Below are 20,354 nucleotides of genomic sequence, written 5' to 3'. Positions count from 1 at the left end.
TTTAAAAAGAAAAGAGGGTAGCCTGGGTGGCTCAGTGGTTTAGCACCTGCCTTCAGCCAGGGGCGTGATCCTGGAGATCCAGGATCGGGTCCCACATCGGGCTCCCTGCACGGAACCTGCTTCTCCTTCTGCCTGTGTCTCTCCCTCTCTCTCTGTGTGTGTCTTGTGAATAAATAAATAAATAATTTAAAAAAATAAAAAGAAAACAGTTGCACTTAGTCACTGGAAGTTAATTAAAATTTGGGAACTGTTAACTATAATTGTTGATTTGTTTTTGGTTTAGTCCATCATTTTCAATCACAAAAGAATTCATCGTGAGATTCAACCAAACTGAAAATCCAAAAGAGAAAGAAGAATTGTTGGACCTAGCTAGAAAAAACATTCTCAGGTGTAAGGTAAATAATACACTATTTGATTATTCAGTATATGGACTTTCTAGTCTAGTCAGGTGGGTGGTTACATGTTCTAAAATATCAAAAATAAAAAGAAATACCCTTTTTAGATTATTAAGTATCATTAAATATATTAATGCAAAGTAAAAAGTAAAGTTAAAGGTTATAAGCAAATAATTCAACATCAAATGGCTTTTTTGGTGAAGATTCTCCATAAATTATTGAGGGATACAGCTGTTGACACTAGTCCAAGAATTCACCATAAAATGTGAAAGGCTGGCAAATAAACTTGTGATTATGATAACTCCACTTTTTCCTAAAAAAGGGTTGATTGATATACCATAATGTCCCAAAGAAGAAAGGAAGCTTCCCTAAACCTTCATGATACATGCACAGTATACTCTATTCTTTCTCCATAAGAAACTATTCCCCTAACTTAGAAAATACATTCTTTAAGAGAATGCTATTAGTTTCCAAACTTTCAAACACATATCAAAAAAGAACAGGAAGTGAAATAAGTAAGCCCTTGTTTTGCTTTTCTTACATTAGATCCAGTTTATGTTAGGCAGAGAAATAATATACTAATGTACTATATATACTAATATACTTATATGTGGTACAAATATATATATATATATAGTATATTTATATATACCTATGGTACAAATATACCATATTACCAAAATATATACCAAAGTATTCATGAAATAAAAGTCATACAAAACTGGAGCATAAATTAAGCCATCTTATTTGTTGTGCTGGGATTATTTCCCAGTGTTTTAGTTTACTGTTGCTCATATATTTTAAATTTTTGAAAAAAAATTAATTAAAAAAAGAATATTCTTCTGGCAAGTATGCATGTTGGGAGGTGCTAGCAGGTACATTCATCAGTGAGCTTCTGTCCAAATGGCCAACTGCTCCCTGGGGAAGCCCCAGGAGTGGGCCCATTAAGGGAAGAGTGGCAATCTTTGGCACCAATAATGCATGCTCATTAATTTCACACCATTCACAGTGAAGTAGCCAGAGTTTTCCAGCAAGTTGGCATTAAGCTAATTTCAGCTGAATCACATTCAATATACTTTTCCTTCTAGAATCAGAGATGCATTCTCTAGGTAGGGAAATGAAATAGAAATAATCCCTTGAAAGTGAAGAGTAAAAATTATTTGTAGCAAATAATTATATAATTCAGAATATTAACATTCTTTATACTTTAGCACTAATACATTGACATAAAATGTCAAAAAATAAAGTAATAAAAGCAAAGATATAAAGTTTTCTATAACCCTGGTTATAGAGCACAGCCTCATAGGGTGACTTTCAGGATATAAATAAGGGATAATCAAAATAAATAAGCAAATAAATTTGTAAGAAACTATACATTTTGGTTTGCCTTTTTCATGTTTCCCCATAACAGAGAAAACTGGGTCTCAAAACGTTAGGCTCTGGAAATCATGTGCATCTTCCTACTGCGTGGATGGAAGTAATATATCTCGCTCAGTGCAAAGGAGAAATCCAAGACGGTATGTACTCTTCCTAAGCTCTTCTCAGTTTCCCTGAGTGTTCTCTGGATTAGCAGAAAAGGTATAACTTGTGACCTTTAATATTTAGAAATTGTGCAGGAGCCAAGGAAAATTTGCCTTTCTCTATAGAAATATCTTGTAATGTTTCACTGTGAAAGCTCCTTTTATAATTTTGAATTTATGAATTTGACTGCTCAACTTTTTAATTACAAAATTGTTTTAAACTTTTGTTCAGCACAGTCTTCATTGCTTTTTTCTAAAATTAGTAACTAATTAAAAAGTAATATAAAGTGTCATTGAAGTGATTTTTAATTACAATAGGCACTATATACATTTGGAGAAACTTGTTTTGGCATTTTATAAGTCTTACTCATAAAATGTTAACCAAATGGTCCTTTGTTTTTCACTTAATTCAAACAGCCATTTTACTCATTACCTTTCCATTTATCACTTCTCATTTATATGTCTCCTTCCAAAGCATCATCCAACCACTCTCAAAAAGAAATTAAAAAACATTATTTTTAAGGAGGTAAAATTTCTTCTATCATTATCCTGATTTTTATGTGTATGCGTTTTAAAATGAGATTTAGAATGTTATGAGGTCAGAGAGTATTGCCCCATGTAAATTGAGTTTTATAGGGCTGTCTGGGAGGTTTCAAGTAACAGGAAGAGTAAGAACAATTTTGTATTTGACTTGAGTTTATGGCACTTTTATCACAGTGCTATCCACAGCTTGACCTCTATTAAATGTTAAAATGATATTGAAGTAAACATCCCTGGCTTATCAACAACCAGCATCTACTTGCTTTTTTTGTCCATTAAACCTGTTTTGTTCAGGTGTCTGGTGGTGGTCATGTGGTTCAGAAGGGAACTGAGCCTCCCAGCCTGGGTGCAGCGTGGGGGGGATGGGAGGGGCAATGAGGCTGGTTGATCTAAACTAATCATGGGAATTCCCTCTTGCTTGCAAGTGATTGGATTAGGAGTGGTCACAGGACCTGGTTCTACCCAGAGATGTAAAAATAGATCTATTTGGAGTACTTTTTGTTGAATTGCTTTTGGAAAGAAAGTACCTCTTCCTACCTCTGGGAAGAAAGCACCTCTTCCCTCCCTATACCTTTTGATTCCTCTCTAAATGGCTTGGTAAGAAAAAGATGCCTGGAGCTTGTGTGGTCATCACAGTCACCATGTACATCAGAACTAGAAGATGAAAAAAAAAATGCATACAGAGGGCAGTTAGGTGAGTGCCAGCCCTACGGTCTTTCCACCTATGATCTTGTGAAATAATAAACATACTCACTTTGAAGATATTTCTTTGCATTTCCTGTTACACATAGCCAAAGGCTTTTCGCTTACCAAGATATTGAACTCCAAATAAAACCCCTAAATATGAATTCTTCTTACCAGCTCCCCAACTGAAAACCCTCCACATCTGTGTCTTGCGCCTCTCTCCCCCGCCCCCCTCCCTCTCTCATCTGCTGCTCATTCTATAGTCCTCCCTCCATGCAGCAGTGATCATACTAAAGCTTAAATCATTTCCAGTGTCTTCTGATTACACTTAAAATAAGCCCCGACTATGTCTGACTTGATTCCTGCCTGCCTTCCCTACTTAGTCATTATGCTCAGCCATACTGGTCTGCTTCCTATTCCTTGGATGTGTCAGGGCTTTTCCTTCCTCAAGTCCCTGCATTTGCTGTTCTTTTCAGATATTTCATGACAGCTCTTTTCAAAATCTTTGCAATAACTTGAGGTGTAATTTTCTCTAGGGCCTTAGCTCTATAGTCTTCCTCTTTCATCTCCCCTGGGGCCTAGATCGTCTGTCTTGATTTTCTAGTTTTCCACTCTGCTCTTTATAGCACTTGTCTTTAGTGCTTTATTTTGTCATCCAGTTCTTCCCCTTTGCCCCTTCATTATTTATGTGGTCTGGTGATTTATTTTGTGTTGGCTGGAACATCTGGAGCTCCTTGTGCATTTCTCTCTCTCTTCTATCTCTAGCTCTGTATTCTCTCCAGTTTAGTGACTTCTGAGTAATTAGATTAGATTTAGTAATTAGATTTTAGATTTATTATTTTATTTTTATTTTATTATTTTATTTATTAGATTTATTATTATTAGATTTATTTATTTATTTATTTATTTATTTATTTATTTATTTAGATTTAGTAATTAGATTTTTTACATGGCAGCTAAGTGTCTTCTTACACTAGCCAGAGCTTTCCTACATTAGCCAGAGATGGTGTCTTGAGAAAGAGATCCAAGTGGCAGGTGTATTGACTTTTCTGATCTAGTGTTTTATTGATTAAAACAGTCACAAGACCTACTCAAGTTCAAGGGGGAAGGGGTGTAGACTTCACTTTTTGATGGGAGGAGTGTCAAAGAATTTGTAAATATTTAACCTTTTAAATTTTTAATATTTTAAAACCATAATCTGGTTTTGGTAACAGCAAATAGTTAATTGTAAGGCTTAATTATAGCATGTAGACAAAAGCCTGATCTATAAATTGTGAATTTTCTACCTTTTTAATATTTCAGAAGCTTTAAATATGCTTTATGCTTCCCTGGACTATGCTTCCTTTGATTATGAGCATCTGCCTACCTTATTTTTTGTTGCGGAATCAGTTTTATATAGACTCTGTTGTGATGCATTCCAAAAGACATACTTATATTCAGTTGAAATAAAGCTGACAAAGGTATGTTGTAAAATATTTTTAATGTGTTTTAATTACTACACATACTACTTGTAGTCATATGACCCCTGTTTTAAGATCTAAACAGGACATTTGGTTTTATTATGGAATATTCTCTTGTTTGGTAGTTTATATTAATCTTCTTTAAATGTGGATAATACATTATTACCTAATATCCAAATGGAGATAGTTTGAGAAAATATAACTTCACCATCTAAGAAAATAATATTTAATTGAAATCAAGTTAGTATTTATGTATGCATATGTGTAACTTTTGTCCTATTTTAAGGATTTTTAAATGCCATTTTCCATTTAAAAATGCTGACAATAACCTTAGCTAGTTGCCCAATTTGAGAAGAGTTATTCTCTCAGTATTCTGTGGCATTTAAAGCCATAAGATGGGAAACTATCTTCATGAGGTTCATGTTTTACAAGGTCTTGGATGTCATTTGTTTCTGTTCCCTGTGATGATTATGGTTGCCTGTGGCAAAATTTATTATGAATCAAAAAAAATTAGGTTATGTAGTAGTTTTATTTCAAAGAAAATATAAAGCTAGAAGAAAAATTTAAAAACATAGATATTTTTAGGATATGCATATTTTAATAATTATTTGCAAAAATTATTAAGTATTATTTGCAAAAAGAATTTCTTACTCAATTTCACTATGTAGTGTTAGAAAGTTACCATGGAAATGTCCATAAGTCAACCAGGGCGTTTTTGGAAGATACTATATTTTAGTCCTTAGAAATCAAGCCTGGATCCTCTCTGACATGTTTGGGGGTAAAATATTTCTGGTGGCCAGGCAAGGTTCAGAGAGCACAGAGCATGCAAAGAACTGAGGCTTTGCATAGGAGGATGGGAGTAGAAAGACAAGATGTTACCATGATGACTTTTTCTTCTGTCTTTTCCTCTGTTTCCCAAACTATTCATTATGAAGATATAGAAAAGATTATACAATTATTATAGAGATTTAAAAAGTATCTACATCTCTCTATATATTCTAATGAATAAAGAATGAAAGGAGAAACAAAGCAAAGCTGGCTTTTCTCCCCTTTTCTTTTCGTTTTCTTTAGTGGCCATTTTCCATTCATTGCCTTTTATATTTTTGCTACCAATAAATGCTATACAATACAGTTTTAGCCATTGTACAAATCACTTATAATTTATATATACTACATCATTTATTTATTTATTTTTAAAGATTTATTCGTTTATTTTAGAGAGAGAGAGAGAGAGAGAGAGCACACAAGTGGAGAGGAGGAGCAGAGGAAGAGGGAGAATCTCAATCAGCTTCCCCACTAAACATGGAGCCTGACATGGGTCTTGATCCCACAACCCTGAAATCATGACCTAAGCCAAAACCAAGAGTCAGATGCTTAAAACTGACTGGACCACCCAGGCACCCGATTACTATGTCATTTATTTTTTTTAAAAGATTCCTATATCTTCTTATCTGACAGTTTAAACAATTTGCACATATAACACCTGTGAATACTTACACAGAACTTAACTTGCACAACACCTTGCACAGTGATCAGTGCTTTAGATGTATCAGACATAATTAACTTATTCAATCCTTATAACAAACCTAAAAAGTAGGTGCTATTATTGGCCATTATTTTACAGACCAAGGCATATAAGTGAATTATTCAAGGTTTCTCAGCAGAGAAGATTTTGAAACTGAGTCCAGTGGACTCTCAGCCATAATACTACACATTTATTTTGGCTCTCAGATTCACTACTTTTAAAGTCTACTTCTTATTGTTCTAGAAAATATAAATTAGCTAGGGGAAGTAAGCATGCTCTATAAGTACCTTTGATTTCAGGCAAGAAGCCATTTCAGTTATCCTCCTTGACTTTGTAGAATTTTCATTATGTATCTGATAGTCAGTTGGAAGCTTTGGTTTTGGTCTTTTCTTCAGTATGCTACACTGAAAGGTATTGCCAGGGAAGCATCACCCACCTTCATGGGTGCCATTTTGTTGATAAAGCTCAGCATTAGGAAGAGCCAGATATACTGAATTCCCTACTACTATTTACTTTCACATTTTGTGTGCATTCTTTCCTCATTATTTACCTTAGTGTAGAATCATCTTAAGTATTAAAGTCTACTTACTGAAGTGTAGGGAATAATATATAAGCAACAATAGTTCAATATATTTTAGATAGAAATATAAAGTGTTCTTCAAGCTTCTATAAAAAAACATGGAGCACATAACCAACTATTAAATATAACACATAATAAATATTATTCAGCATTTTTATTTCACAATTAGATAATAGAAACAGAGAAATGAAGAGAATAAGCCATAGAAAGAGAAGGAAAGAAGGGAGAGTAAGAATAAGGGAAGGAAAGGTAGAGTGAAGAGACATCTAAAAGCAGAGATTCTGTCTAGGAGGCACAGCTCAAGCTGTCAAGCTGCAGAAAGAATATGTGCAAAAATGAGACATGAAGAAAGATGCACAGAAGGTCCCAGAATATTTTAGAGATACAGAAAGGCAGATTTTTAAATAAAAATTTAGCTTTTCAGAATATTATAGATGAAAACTGCTTTCCAAGCATGGTTATAACTAAGGATAGCCTCTGGGTCAGGTCAAACAACCAAACTGGGGTAAATACAGTGATCATTCAAACATCTGTTTTTCATATATTTTTCTATTTTGTATGATATTACAAATTTTTGAACATGAATTTTCCTTTCAGTATCTAATTCCTTGCAAATTATTCCCCTTTGGTTAATTTTTCATTCATTGTCTATAACAATGAGTATTTCTTATTTTAATACTCTCACTTAGAATATTGCAGTATTCTTTTAAGTGATCTGACAATTTCCTCTTTCTAACTTCAGTCTCTTAGAGAAGCACAATACTATATCAAAGTGGTCTGTATGAAGAGTTCCCTTGGATATACTTTATAAATGTTTTTTTTAATTTTATTTAAATCTGTAAATGGTGCATATTTATAATTTATGGATATATTTATAAATATTGATGGTGCATTCTTAGAATTTATTTCGCCAACAGAATTTTATGATAAAAGTACTTGGGAAACACTGCTGTAATAGAGAGTTCATGCCTTTTGGTGCAACACAGTCTTGGGTTCAAAGTCCAATCATGCCACTTATTTGTTAAATTATCTTGGTTGAATCAGAGACTTGGTAGAATGATCTTTTATATTTTATTATTATTTTTTATATATGCATCTGACAATAGCCTGCATTTTTGTTAAGAGGATTTGGACTACATGTATCTTGATAGTGATATTGTTTTGTTTTGTTTCCACAATCTTATGATTTAGTAACCTAAGAATTTCTGTTCCATTTATTTCTATGGTTTGTGGGGTTTTGTCCCATTTTCTGTGAAAACTTGCGTATCATAAATTTGCAGATATTCCACTTTCTGTATTCTATGTAAAATAAACTTGCTATACATGGAAATTCACGGAGGTAAGATACGGGTGTTTATTTATTTATTTAGTAGTGTTCATAAAGGAATTGGGATCTTAGTGTAGCCTAGTATACTCAGGAAGAATGTTTCTCAAAACCATCTAAATCAATGTTTTTAAAAATGTTTTGACTGAGACATTTGCATTGCAAACCAAAACATGCATAATACACACTGATTTGTATACTGAAACAAGGAACTGTGCAATGCACTATGAAATTTTCTTTTCTCTTTCATTTTGTTTAAAAATCCACTCTCAATTGATTTCATGACTCACTTAAGGGGCATGACTTGCAATTTGAAAAATACTGTTCTATAGGACACAGAACAGAATAGCATTCAGTATTGGTCATTATATATAATGTAGAGATGATTTATAAAAGTCTCTTGGCTGAACCAGTATTTCAACCTTGATATAAATGTTTTAAAGTTATTTCAAAAGCGCATGAACTCAAGAGAGTTTGAAATTGTTTCATCAAAAGGAAATGTAATAATAAAATGGTTTAGTTTCCTTATAGTTTCTAAACATTTATTGATGCAACACAAATATACTTTTTTCTTTTTCTTTTGACAGATTGGCTATTTGGTCTTCTTACGACTTTTTATATATTTCCTGCATGGTCACCTAGAAAGTTTTAAACAGCATTTACTTAGGCTTCAACCATATTTATACGGTAGACTCTCTTTTATTTTCTGCACTTATAAATGTTTTATGTTATAGTTCGAGAAGCTCAGACTATCACTATAAAGAACATAAGCTGTATTTTATTTTTCATGAAAAGTAAGAGGTACAGTATTGTTGAACACAGTTTCTGGGCCAGACTACATGGGTTTTACTTTTAACTTTCCTACTTACCTAAGTGCATGACCTTGTCTGTGACTCAGTTTCCTCATCTGTAATAGAATCTACCTTTCTAGATTTCAAGAAAGTTAATTTTATATTTTAGTATGGTAACACTAGTGACAGTATAGATGCTGAACTGGAGTAAGGAGAATGTGAAGCAGGGTGTCAGTTAGCTATGACTGTAGTTGGGCAGGAGATGTTAAAGATTATGAACTTTTAAAATGAGAAGGAGATAGAGTAAAATAGTTTTGAAAAATGTTTAAAAGATAAAAGACACTGAATTTGGTGATCAATTGGATCTAGTCTATATATAAGGGGAAACAAAGAATTCAGGAGGAATCTTTAACATAGTGACAAATAGGATCAAGATAATGGTACTTTAAATTGAAAAAATTTTGGAGAAACATTGGACATATTGGATTTTGAAGATCACTCAGTTGGAAATAAAGATTTGGAAGTAGGGAAATAAACGAAGGCTGGGATTCACTTATATCATAGATATTAATGCAGATGATTTGCCAGTCATCCACATTAATATGGCTGAAATAACCTCAGAGTGAAAGATGTTTCAGGGGAGAAATTAGTTCTAGGAAAAGGCTTAGAGAACATAAACATTTAATAGATTATTGGAGTGCCATATATCAGGAAAGGCAAGTAAGAGAGAATAGTGACACAGAAATCAAAAGAGGGGAGGTTCAAGAAGGTCAGCATTATCAAGAGCTATAAAAATATGAAATAGTAGAAGGTCTAAAAGTTGATGGGTTTCTGTAAGCAGAAAGTCATTGTTGATCTTGGGAGCATTCCCAGGGGAGATGGGGAAGCAAAACTCAGACTGGAGGTAAACAAAGGGTAAAGGGAAGGTTTAAGCATACGACAGAGATGGTGAACTATTACAAAGAACTAAGCTATAAAGAGAAGGAGAAATATGCCAATAGTTTGAATGAAAAAACAAAATAAAAAAAGAGTTTCACATCTCCCTTTCCAATTCAGATGACTTTTATTTTTTTTTTCTTGCCTAATTATCCTGGTTAGGACTTGCAGTACTTTGTTGAATAAGGTAGGTGAGAGTGGGCATCCTCGTCTTGTTCCTCATTTTGGAGGAAAAGCTGTCCACTCCTCACCTTTGACCATGATGTTAGCGGTGGACTAGTAGTACACGGCCTTTATTATGCTGAGTTACACTCCCTCTATGCCTGCTTCATTGTGAGTTCTTTTCACCATAAATGGAGGTTGAATTTTGTCACATACGTTTTCTACATTGATTAAGATCATTGTATGAAATGATCATTGTATGAAATTTTTAATTTTCATTTTGGTAATGTGGTGTATCACATTGGCTGATTTGGGGATGTTAAACCCTCCTTTTGTCTCTGGAATAAATCCCACTTAGTCATGGTATATGATCCTTTTAATATGTTGCTGAATTTGGTTTGCTAGTATTTTGTTGAGGATTTTGAATCTAATTCATCAGGGATATTGGCCTATAATTTTCTTTTCTTATGGCATCCTTGTATGATTTTGATAGGGTAGTGCTGGCCTTGTAAAATAAGTTTAAAAGTTCCCTCCTCCTATATTTTGTATGAGTTTGAGAAGGATTGGTACTCTCTTCGAATATTTGGTAGAATTCATCAGTGAGGCTCTGTGGTTCTGGACTTTTGTTTGTTGAGAGGTTTTTCATTACTGATTCAGTCTCCTTACTAATAATCACTCTGTTCATATTTTTTATTTCATCTTGATTCAGTCTTGGTAGGTTGTATATTCCTAGTATTTTGTTCATTTCTTAATTTATTTGAGTCCTCTTTTTTCTGTTGGTGAGTCTAGCTAGACTAGGCTTATCAATTTATCTTTTCAAAAACTTTTTTTTTTTTAGTTTTAAATAAACTTTTTAGTTTAATTGATTGAATTAAAAAAAGATCAGAGGATCCCTGGGTTTCTCAGTGGTTTAACGCCTGCCTTCGGCCCAGGGCGTGATCCTGGAGACCCGGAATCGAGTCCCACATCGGGCTTCCTGCAGGGAGCTTGCTTCTCCCTCTGCCTGTGTCTCTGCCTCTTTCTGTGTCTTTCATGAATAAATAAATAAAATATTAAAAAAAAGGTCAAAGAGGAAAAGATTAGTATGTTGTAGGATAAGAGATAAAAGGACTCAAGATATAAGAAAGGGAATATTTGGTGGAAAAATCATGGAGGAGAGAATAGGCGGTAACAGTGGAAGTGTTTTGGAGACTGACCAATAAATTTCACCACTACTACAAATTCTGACGGGTATGAAGCCCAGACAGGCCTGGAGACTTAGCAGAATAAGAATTTATGTCTATCGTATCACTTGTTTTGATTTCTTCATACATTATAATCCTCTTTTTTTTACTCTTTACTGTGTTCAGCATGAGTCATCAAATAATCAGATGATAGTGGCAAATAAATTTTGAAAAATGATTTGAATAAAACCTCAAGATCTCACATTAGCTTGCTATTGTAGATCTATCCCAAGAAAACCAATAAGCTTGTTTCATATAAGGATAAAATCCCCAGATTTTGCCCCTTCAATCAAATACTGTTAAACACAGCCTTACTTACGCTACATTTCTGTCTTTAGCAACAGAGTGATTTTTACTTGCAATAGCAGGAAGCAATTGCTACCTATCTCTATAGCCATCCAGTAGAAGAGTAGTTACTACTAATTTTTCCAATGTCAGAATATTGAAACTCAGAAATTATCTAAAAGTGTACAAAAAGAACAGAATACAGATAGTTCTGTTAGATATGATACAGTGTTATGTTGAATGACATAATTGTTGCTATACTTAAAATATATTTAAAAAAACAACAGCAATAACATCCTGAAAAGGAATAAAATTGGAGAATGTAGGGTTAAAAATGATGATTTGTTTGTAGGATTGCAGTTTCAAAGTATCCATTTATGAACAGAGTATGTTATAAATTGATTTATTTTCGCCTGAAAGTTTCCAAGCATTGTTGTACAGTAACTATACTTAATTGGGCATTCGATCATTATGCAATTGCTGTTCTGAATTATATAAACTCTTAACTATCTACCTTGTAGTTTTTTATTATGCCACCAGGGGTCACACATAACATTATAAATCTTGAATAGATGGGGACACGGATAGCAGTTTCAGCATCTAAGAACTGAATTTAATTATATTTTAGTAACTAAAAGACAAATGAAACACAATGCAAGATATTAATGAGATGTTAATCATAAATTATTTTTCTTACAATAGCACTTTCTTCCTCTGGAGAGTCATATTACAAGTATCCAAACATCTTTTCAAATGTGCAATTCATTTTGAAAACCATGGAGATTATATGCAAAAGAGGGCTCCTTCCTGGGTCAGTTTTTAGCCCTGTGGAAAACAAGAAACGCTATAAGAATGTAGATTCTGAGATGGTGAGTATATCCTAGTCCATAATGAATCAGGTAATATTACTATGATGAAATAATTGTGCTTGCCAATACATGTAACATCGTTGAAGTTGAGTTTAGGTGGTGGCGGGGGGAGGGCGAGAGGAGTGAACAGCAAAAACACTAAACCATATGTACATTTCCTGGACAGTAGTTAATAGGATTAGGAGTGGAGCATCAATATGTACCACTACTGCTTTAAATAGAGCAACGCCATACTACCTTTTTCCTTATAGATTCCATCTCAGCTATTTAATTAATTGGAAATTGCAACGCAATTTAGATTAACTTACAAATGAGGATTTTAAGATAATTACATTTGTATTAAAAGAAAGTACATAAAGTAGAGGCAATTAATGAGAGCAATTTTAATACTGGAAGCTTCCATAATTCATATATAATAACATTTAAAATGCCATTAAAATCAACTAAAATGTTTTTAAATGATTCAGAATTGAGGAAATAAAATAATCATTAGTATATGAAAAATTTTCTTTTAGTTTCTAACTTGGACATTAGTGATCAACATTAGAGAAAAGTGTCCAGTCATGTAATTCCTTGCTATGTAATAAAATATGTATCATGGGAACAGAGCTACAATGAGCCATAAAACACTGAAACCTTGATTTTTTTTACTTTATTTTTCATTATATATACTTATTATTTCATAGTTTATGGACAGAAAATTTGTTTTTCTAATAATTTCTTAAAAAGGAAAACATAATGGGGTGCCTGTGTGGCTTAGTTGGTTAAGCATCCAACTCTAGGTTTTGGCTCAGGTAACAATTTCAGGGTTGTGGGATCAAGCCCTGTGCTGGGCTCCACACACAGCTTAAAGTCTGCTTGAGATTCTCTATCTCCCTCTCCCAATCTCCCCGATCACGTGTTCTCTCTCTAAAATATATAAACACATAAGCAAATCTTTAGGAAAAAAAGGAAAACATATGTCTAACATAAGGGAAGTTGAAACAAAAAAATTTAAGATTCCTTTTTCAAATAGTTGTATTATGAGTTGCCTCACAGTTTTCCATGCTTCTCTTGGGAAACCAACTAAACCAACTAAAATATAAGTACTTAAGGAAACACATTTAACCACATCTATTTGTGATCATTAAAGGCTTTTGTGTTTTCTCTTTGTCTCATTATTTGGTGAATCACTGACATAAAGTGACATATGCTAAATAATTTGAACCATTCAGTTATAATTACTAACGAGCACCAATCACTTCATGCACAAAAGGATCCTATTTTTAAGTTTAAAGACTACTTTAACAATAAATTTATAATCTAAGATGTTGAACAATGGTAAGGACATTGATCATGAGGAAGAAAGATCTGCTTAGCAACTGACTATATGATTTAGAGGTCTCTTGAACTCTCTACATCCCCATTTGCTTATCTTTAAAAAAGACATCATCACCACCACCACCACCATCATCATCATGATCATCATATTCACCCTAACTAGTCTATAAGATAGTGGTGAAGATTGCAAAAAAAGCATGTACCTTGTAAATCATTAAGTGCTATGAAAATTTAAACAATGATTATTGAACATTATATATAGGAACTCACTTTAACTTAGGCAGTTAAAATATGATTTTCATCTAAGGACATGATTATGCTGACTAAATAATTATGTTTTACTATGTAGTTAATTGTGCTTAATGTAGTGACTTGAGTGTTTTTGCTTAAAAAAATAAGATATTGTGAAATCTTGACAATACGAGTGTTCTGGTTATGAAACAGGCAACCTTCAATGTTGATTCTGCTTATATTTAAGAATCTAAATGTTCGACAAATCAGGAACCAATATCCACTGGAAAAAAAAAAGTATCTTCAACAAGTGGTATTGTGAAAATTAACAATGAAGCTGAACCACTTTCTTACACCATACACAAAAATAAACTCAAAATGGATGAAAGACCTAAATGTGAGACAGGAATCCATCAAAATCCTGGAGGAAAACACAGGCAGCTAACTCTTGGACGTCGGCCACAATAACTTGTTGCTAGACATTTGTCTGTAGGGAAAGGAAACAAAAGCAAAAATGAACTATTGGGACTTTATCAAGATAAAAAACTTTTGCACAGCAAAGGAAACAGTCAACAAAACTAAAAGACAACCTACAGAGTGGGAGAAGATATTTGCAAATGACTTATCAGATGAAGGGCTAGTATCCAAAGTCTAAAGAACTTATCAAACTCAACACCCGAAAAACAAAAACTCAGTCAAGAAATGGGCAGAAGACATGAACAGACATTTCTCCAAAGACATACAAATGGTCAACAGACACGTGAAAAAATGCTCAACGTCACTCAGCATCAGGGAAATGCAAATCAAAGCCACAATGAGATACCATCTCCCACCAGTCAGAATGGCTAAAATGAACAAGTCAAGAAACAACAGATGTTGGAGAGGATGTGGAAGAAGGGGAGCCCTCTTACACTATTGGTGGGAATGTGAACTGGTGCTGCCACTCTGGAAAACAGTATGGCGGTTCCTCAGGAAGTTAAAAAGAGAACTACCTATGACCCAGCAATTGCACTACTAATTGAAGGAGTACGTGCACCCCAATGCCTATAGCAGCAATGTCCACAATAGCCAAACTATGGAAAGAGCCCACATATCCATCAACAGATGAATGGATAAAGAAGATGTGGCATATATAGATAATGAAATATTACTCAGTCATCAAAAAGAATGAAATCTTGCCATTTGTAATGACATGGATGGAACTAGAGAGTATTATGCTAGGAGAAATAAGTCAGTCAGAGAAAGAAAAATACCATATGATCTCACTCATATATGGAATTTAAGAAACAAAACAGATGAACAGATGGGAAGAGAAGACAAAATAAGATGAAAACAGAGAGGGAGACAAACCATATGAAACTCTGAACTATAGGAAACAAACTGAGGGCTCCTGAAGGGGTGGTGGTGAGGGGGGATAGAGCAAAGGGGCAGTGGGCATTAAGGAGGGTACTTGAAGTAATGAACACAGGGTGTTGTATGCAACTGATGAACCTCTGAAACTAATAATACAACATATGCTAATTAAATTAAATTTAAATAAAAAAATTAAAAAAAGAAAGATGCTATCTAAAAAATGTATGTATCTGCTTAGGGGCACCTGGGTGGCTCAGTTGTTTAAGTGTCCGCCTCTTGGTTTCAGCTCAGATCATGATCTTAGAGGCTTGAGACTGGGTTCCAAGTTGGGCTCTGCACTCAGCATGGAGTCTGCTTGTCCCTTTTCCCTCTGCACCTCCCCTCACTCTTGCACTCTCTCAAATAAATGAATTTTTAAAAATTAAAAAAAAAGAATGTTTCTGCCTAGAGTGGAACAAGTCATTAGTCTCTGTGCCTTTTTCTGCAAAGAACAAAGAGCATAATTTCAATGTTTTCTAAGTTCTATTTCAGCTTTATACCTGCAATTCTGTGAAGGTATTAGAACAGATTGTAGCTTATTAGATTTACTGCTTTCCTTTTTCTCCTCTCATTCCCACACAATATAAAGAATTTGAAAGGTAGTGTAGCTTCAGTGCTACTAAAATTTCTGGTTCAGCTAACTAATTTAGTGCTTGATTACATATTTGAGCATTGTTCTCCATTTTCAGCCCAACTTCTTCAGGATAGCGTGGTCTGAGCCAGCCTCTCCAGGTGAGTACTTACCATTCAATACCCATCTCTCTCACCTACTAGGAGAAGACAGGAGGAATCCAAGAGGAAAATGGGAATATAAATAATACATCTGTATTCATCCCCCTCCTTTCTTTGCTATTGACAATGCCATGGTAGGGGATTTGTGGGTTAGTTCCTACAGCCCATCATTCTCCAATAATGCTAAAAGGTCCATGACAGCATTTTTTGGCCACTGCAAAATGTTTTGTTTTTAATGTATTAATCGGCATTAGAGTAAAAGCCTAAGCATTTTGTTTTCCAAGTGCTGCCATAATATTGCTGAAAAAAATAATTCTGGGGGATTTACATATTAGGATACACACAATTTGGGTGTTGGTTCTCTTTAAGAATAGGAAATTTCCTTTCCCTGCCGCTAGAACCCATTTATTCTTCTAATATCCTTTTAAGCTGATCCAGACGAGGTTTCCATTGCCTTTGACAAATGGTGCACTTTAATTAGCTCTGTGGCTTTCAGAGCCAGAACACTGGATTGAGTTTTCCACTCTGTCTGTTGCTCACTAGCAGAGCTGAATTTGCTGAGTACAGTTGTCACCTGATAATAACAACATAGTTTTTTTGGAGATAGTAGATTAAAACTCAAGTGAAATCTAGTAGACCCTTTACTAAATAGCTGCATCTGTCCTAAAGGACAAATAGTTTTCTGAAAACTAGGAAATACACAGAGTTTACATTCAAATGTGGTTAGCAATATCATCCTCTAATGCTTTAAGTACTTGGGAAGCCAAAGGCATTATCCAAATTTGGGACATTTTGCGCTATACTGCAATTGTACATGGTTACTAGGAATTGGCTTAGATTGAGACACAGGTCCTTTAAAATTAAGAGTATTATCTGATGATTCATGTCCTATTATCTAAGTAGCACATTTGTGTTGAGAGCTCCTATCCTGGCAATCTCAACCATCCCCACTATGATGGGGGGATCAAAAGCTATCTCTGAACAGCAAAAATACAGCTCATCCTTCAGAACTCATTTCTGCTATAGAAGAGAGCCCGGTCTGACATTCAGAGCTTGTGCACTCAAATTTGCATAAAATCCAAGCTGATGTGGTTATCTGAAATTTCAGCCAACACTAGATGAACAGCACTTCTGTAGGTGGACTTCTCAAAGTAGGTGTTGTACAAGCTGCAACTGATAGCTTGTTGGAGGATGTAAGCGAGAGGATATGGCCACTGGTTGATCCATGAGCTGGACCTGGACAATCTGAGCCTCCTCCTTGGGATGCACATTCTGCTCACGTTTCCCACAGCTGGAGCCATTTTTAAGGATGCAGCCTTGAGAGAACAATGTGTTCTTGAGACCATCCAGGTGGTATAAGTGACGGAACCCCATTAAGGCCTCCTTATAAATATTAAGCTACAGGTGGGTCCAGAGATTTGCTTGTCTTGCAACCTCCTAACACAAGCTTCCTAAGTAAGTTCCCTGGCTTATTAGACTTATCACCTACCAATCTGGAATGGCCTGTCTCTGTCTTGGCCTCTGTGTGGACAGCAAGACAGGGAGATGAAAGACCTATAAAAAGTGGTCATAAAGCCAAGAAAAAAAGTAAAAAGGGAAGAGAGAAAGGGAAGGAAGGAGGGAGGGAGGAAGGGTGGGAAGGGGGTAAAAAGAAAAGATTATCGGGAGTCATTTAATGCTCCACTCAGTGTTTTTCAATCTGTGTTAGAAGGGCCCTTTCAACTTTTTTTTTTTTTAAGATTTTATTTACTTATTTGAGAGAGAGAGAATGCACAAATAAGGGGAGGGAGAGGGACAAGTAGACTCCTCCCTGAGCATGGAGCCTGACTCTGGGCTTGATCTCATGATGGTGATATCATGACTTGAGCCAAAATCAAGAGATGGAGCTTAAGTGACTGAGCCACTCAATGCCCTCATCCTACATTATTTTATTTTATTTTTTAGATTTTGTTTATTTGACAGAGCCTGCGCACAAGTAGGTGGATTGGCAGGCAGAGGAAGACGGAGAAGCAGGCTCCCCGCTGAACAGAAAGCCTGCCATGGGGCTCATTCCCAGGACCCTGGGATCATGACCCCAGCCAAAGACAGACAATCTACTGAGTCATGCAGGCACCCCGTACACTATTTTAAATATAAAGCTTTTCTATGGAATATTTTAACATTCTAAACATCGGCTTGTTTTCATTTGCCTTTCTGAGTGAGTGTTCCCCACAATCAGTAGCCTTGTGCACAGACTTTATCTTCCTCATGACTTTTATCTCCAGCATCTGAGTTCCCAACATAATCAGTACACATCTGTGGGACTTAACTAAATAGTTTACTAGAAACTTTAAGATTTATGTATGAATTTCTGGCCTTTCAACTTAAGAATACTTACCATGAAAATTATCTTTAAATTGTAGATATGATGTTGTTTATGTAATAAATGAGAATTATAAAGCCTTTTGGAGTCTCTTTAAGTGTTTCTTTTGAGCATAAAAGAATGAAATATCATCTGATATTAAGTACCTATCACAAGAGTGTGTTTGAATCTGTATTGTTGGCAAAAATTCAATGAGAGTGCTATGCTATCAGTATCTAACAATAAAATCAGGTTTCTTTATACCAGTTACTTTACTAGACCAATTAAATCTAAGAAACTGTCAGAAAGCACGCCAAGAAAAAACAGATAACAGCCTATTTTTTCCCTGAGTTTGTAGACTTTTAAAACAGTTACTTAGCACACATTGACCTTGTCCAGCTAGGCATGTATATTTAGCCCTTAAAGTGGAAGTACACATTTTAAAACGCGATTTACTGTGTGATCATTGTTCAAACTTTTCCCTCTACCCTCCTCCTTGGGTGTCAGGAAGAACTAAGTCGTATAGGGTCTAAGAAGCACAATTATTCTAATGATTGTCCTGTAGAGGATAGAGGATTTTATCTTACTGTGGAACTGATGTCATTGAACAGAAGGGACCCATGTGAAAATCAATGAAGACCTTAGGTTCAAGTTAACAAATGAAGGAAAATTTGCTTCCCCGAAATAGGCCTCTTTGGCATAGGGATATTTTAGGCTGGTTATTTTTAAGAAATCACAGACACAGGAGAAGCTGTGAAAACTGAGTAAAAGTTACCCTTTTTGTAAGAGATATTTACATTTTAAGAGAAGTCTGCATTTGTGCGGGTGTCTCCCCCTCTGGACCAGGAAGAGAAGGATGACTCTGAGTCTCTAGAAACTCTTAATCAGTGGAGAAGGGGATGATAAATCTGCATATCAACCTTACCCTTGTTTACTGTAGGCTTTTCCTGTTAACCATCCGTAACTGCCCAAATCCCCTTTTTGTCTTTAGCTAGACATGTTACAGATGATGGTGGCCTGGGCCACTTTTAAAAGTATTCCTGGGTCTCCCCCATGTGTATAGGAGGTATACATGTTATTAATCTTCTCTTTGGTTTTCTCCCGTTAATCTATGTTTTTATTACAGGGGATGCAGAGGTCTCAACCAAGAACCTGGAAGGGTAGATGGAAAATTATCTTTTCCTCCTCCACACTATATATACTTACAAAATATATACTTGAGTAAATTGCTCTGTTTGCTGTAACATGTAGTTTAAGAAAATAATGCATTTTCATTTGAACATTTAAAATTTATTTTCATGTTTATTCAAGTCAAATAACTCTTTCCCAGATATATTCTTATGTTGTTGTTTATTTATTTATTTTTTATTTTTATATTTTAATTCCAGGAACAATTGCAGGTTAATCAGGGAGGATATGAAGTTAACCACCTGCTCTGGCACTGTGTGGCTGCCTGGTCATGTGTTCAGAAGAATAGTCCTCAGTTGAATAAGGTGCTGGAACATCTCATCTTTCATAAAATGCAGCTTCAAAAGAAATGCTGGTAAGAGGGATTCTATAAATCCAAAGTAATTCATAGAGAAATCTTTGTGTTTAAATGTTAAATAACCTTTGTATTTAAATGTTAATCACACCTTAGTTGACTATGAAAATAATTTATAATCTCAGTTCCAAATGCAAGTGCAATTTATATATTTTGTATTAGTTCATTTCATCAATAAATTGTTCCTATCTCATTTTTTTTGCTAGCTTGCATGCATGTATTGCATAATTTATCTTTGGCAAATGAAATTTGTTATTGATAAAAAGTGCATCCCCCCCGTTAAAAATATCATTTATTTTTTTAAGTTGCTAAACAACAACAGTGAGGTACTAGTTTGTTATCCTTGGAGGAAGTATACTGAGAGTCTGTTTCTTTATGCCTTACTTGTAAAGTATAACAAAAATAAATCTTGACTGGTAAGTGTTCATTTCCTCCTGTACACATATTAATTTGAGAAGGAAAAAGAAATCTTAAATTACTATGAAAGAGGACATGGGTTCA

General features: G+C 34.7%; 1 protein-coding gene across 1 annotated transcript in view; it reads left to right on the top strand.

Moving 5' to 3' along the window:
* The window catches only part of TMEM232 (transmembrane protein 232), a gene marked incomplete at its 5' end in the record, with an annotated part of 204,195 nt that overhangs the window by 12,703 nt on the left and 171,138 nt on the right, over positions 1–20,354 (top strand). The window contains 6 exons of the mRNA XM_055315253.1: positions 284–395; positions 1,807–1,912; positions 4,442–4,599; positions 8,616–8,715; positions 12,128–12,294; positions 19,720–19,853. Of these exons, the coding sequence (XP_055171228.1) occupies positions 284–395; positions 1,807–1,912; positions 4,442–4,599; positions 8,616–8,715; positions 12,128–12,294; positions 19,720–19,853 (777 nt within the window). The remainder of the gene's footprint in view (positions 1–283; positions 396–1,806; positions 1,913–4,441; positions 4,600–8,615; positions 8,716–12,127; positions 12,295–19,719; positions 19,854–20,354) is intronic.

Source organism: Nyctereutes procyonoides, unplaced genomic scaffold (assembly GCF_905146905.1).
Source record: "Nyctereutes procyonoides isolate TBG_1078 unplaced genomic scaffold, NYPRO_anot_genome, whole genome shotgun sequence".
NCBI lineage: Eukaryota > Metazoa > Chordata > Mammalia > Carnivora > Canidae > Nyctereutes > Nyctereutes procyonoides.
This window is presented reverse-complemented; position numbering and strand designations above follow the sequence as displayed.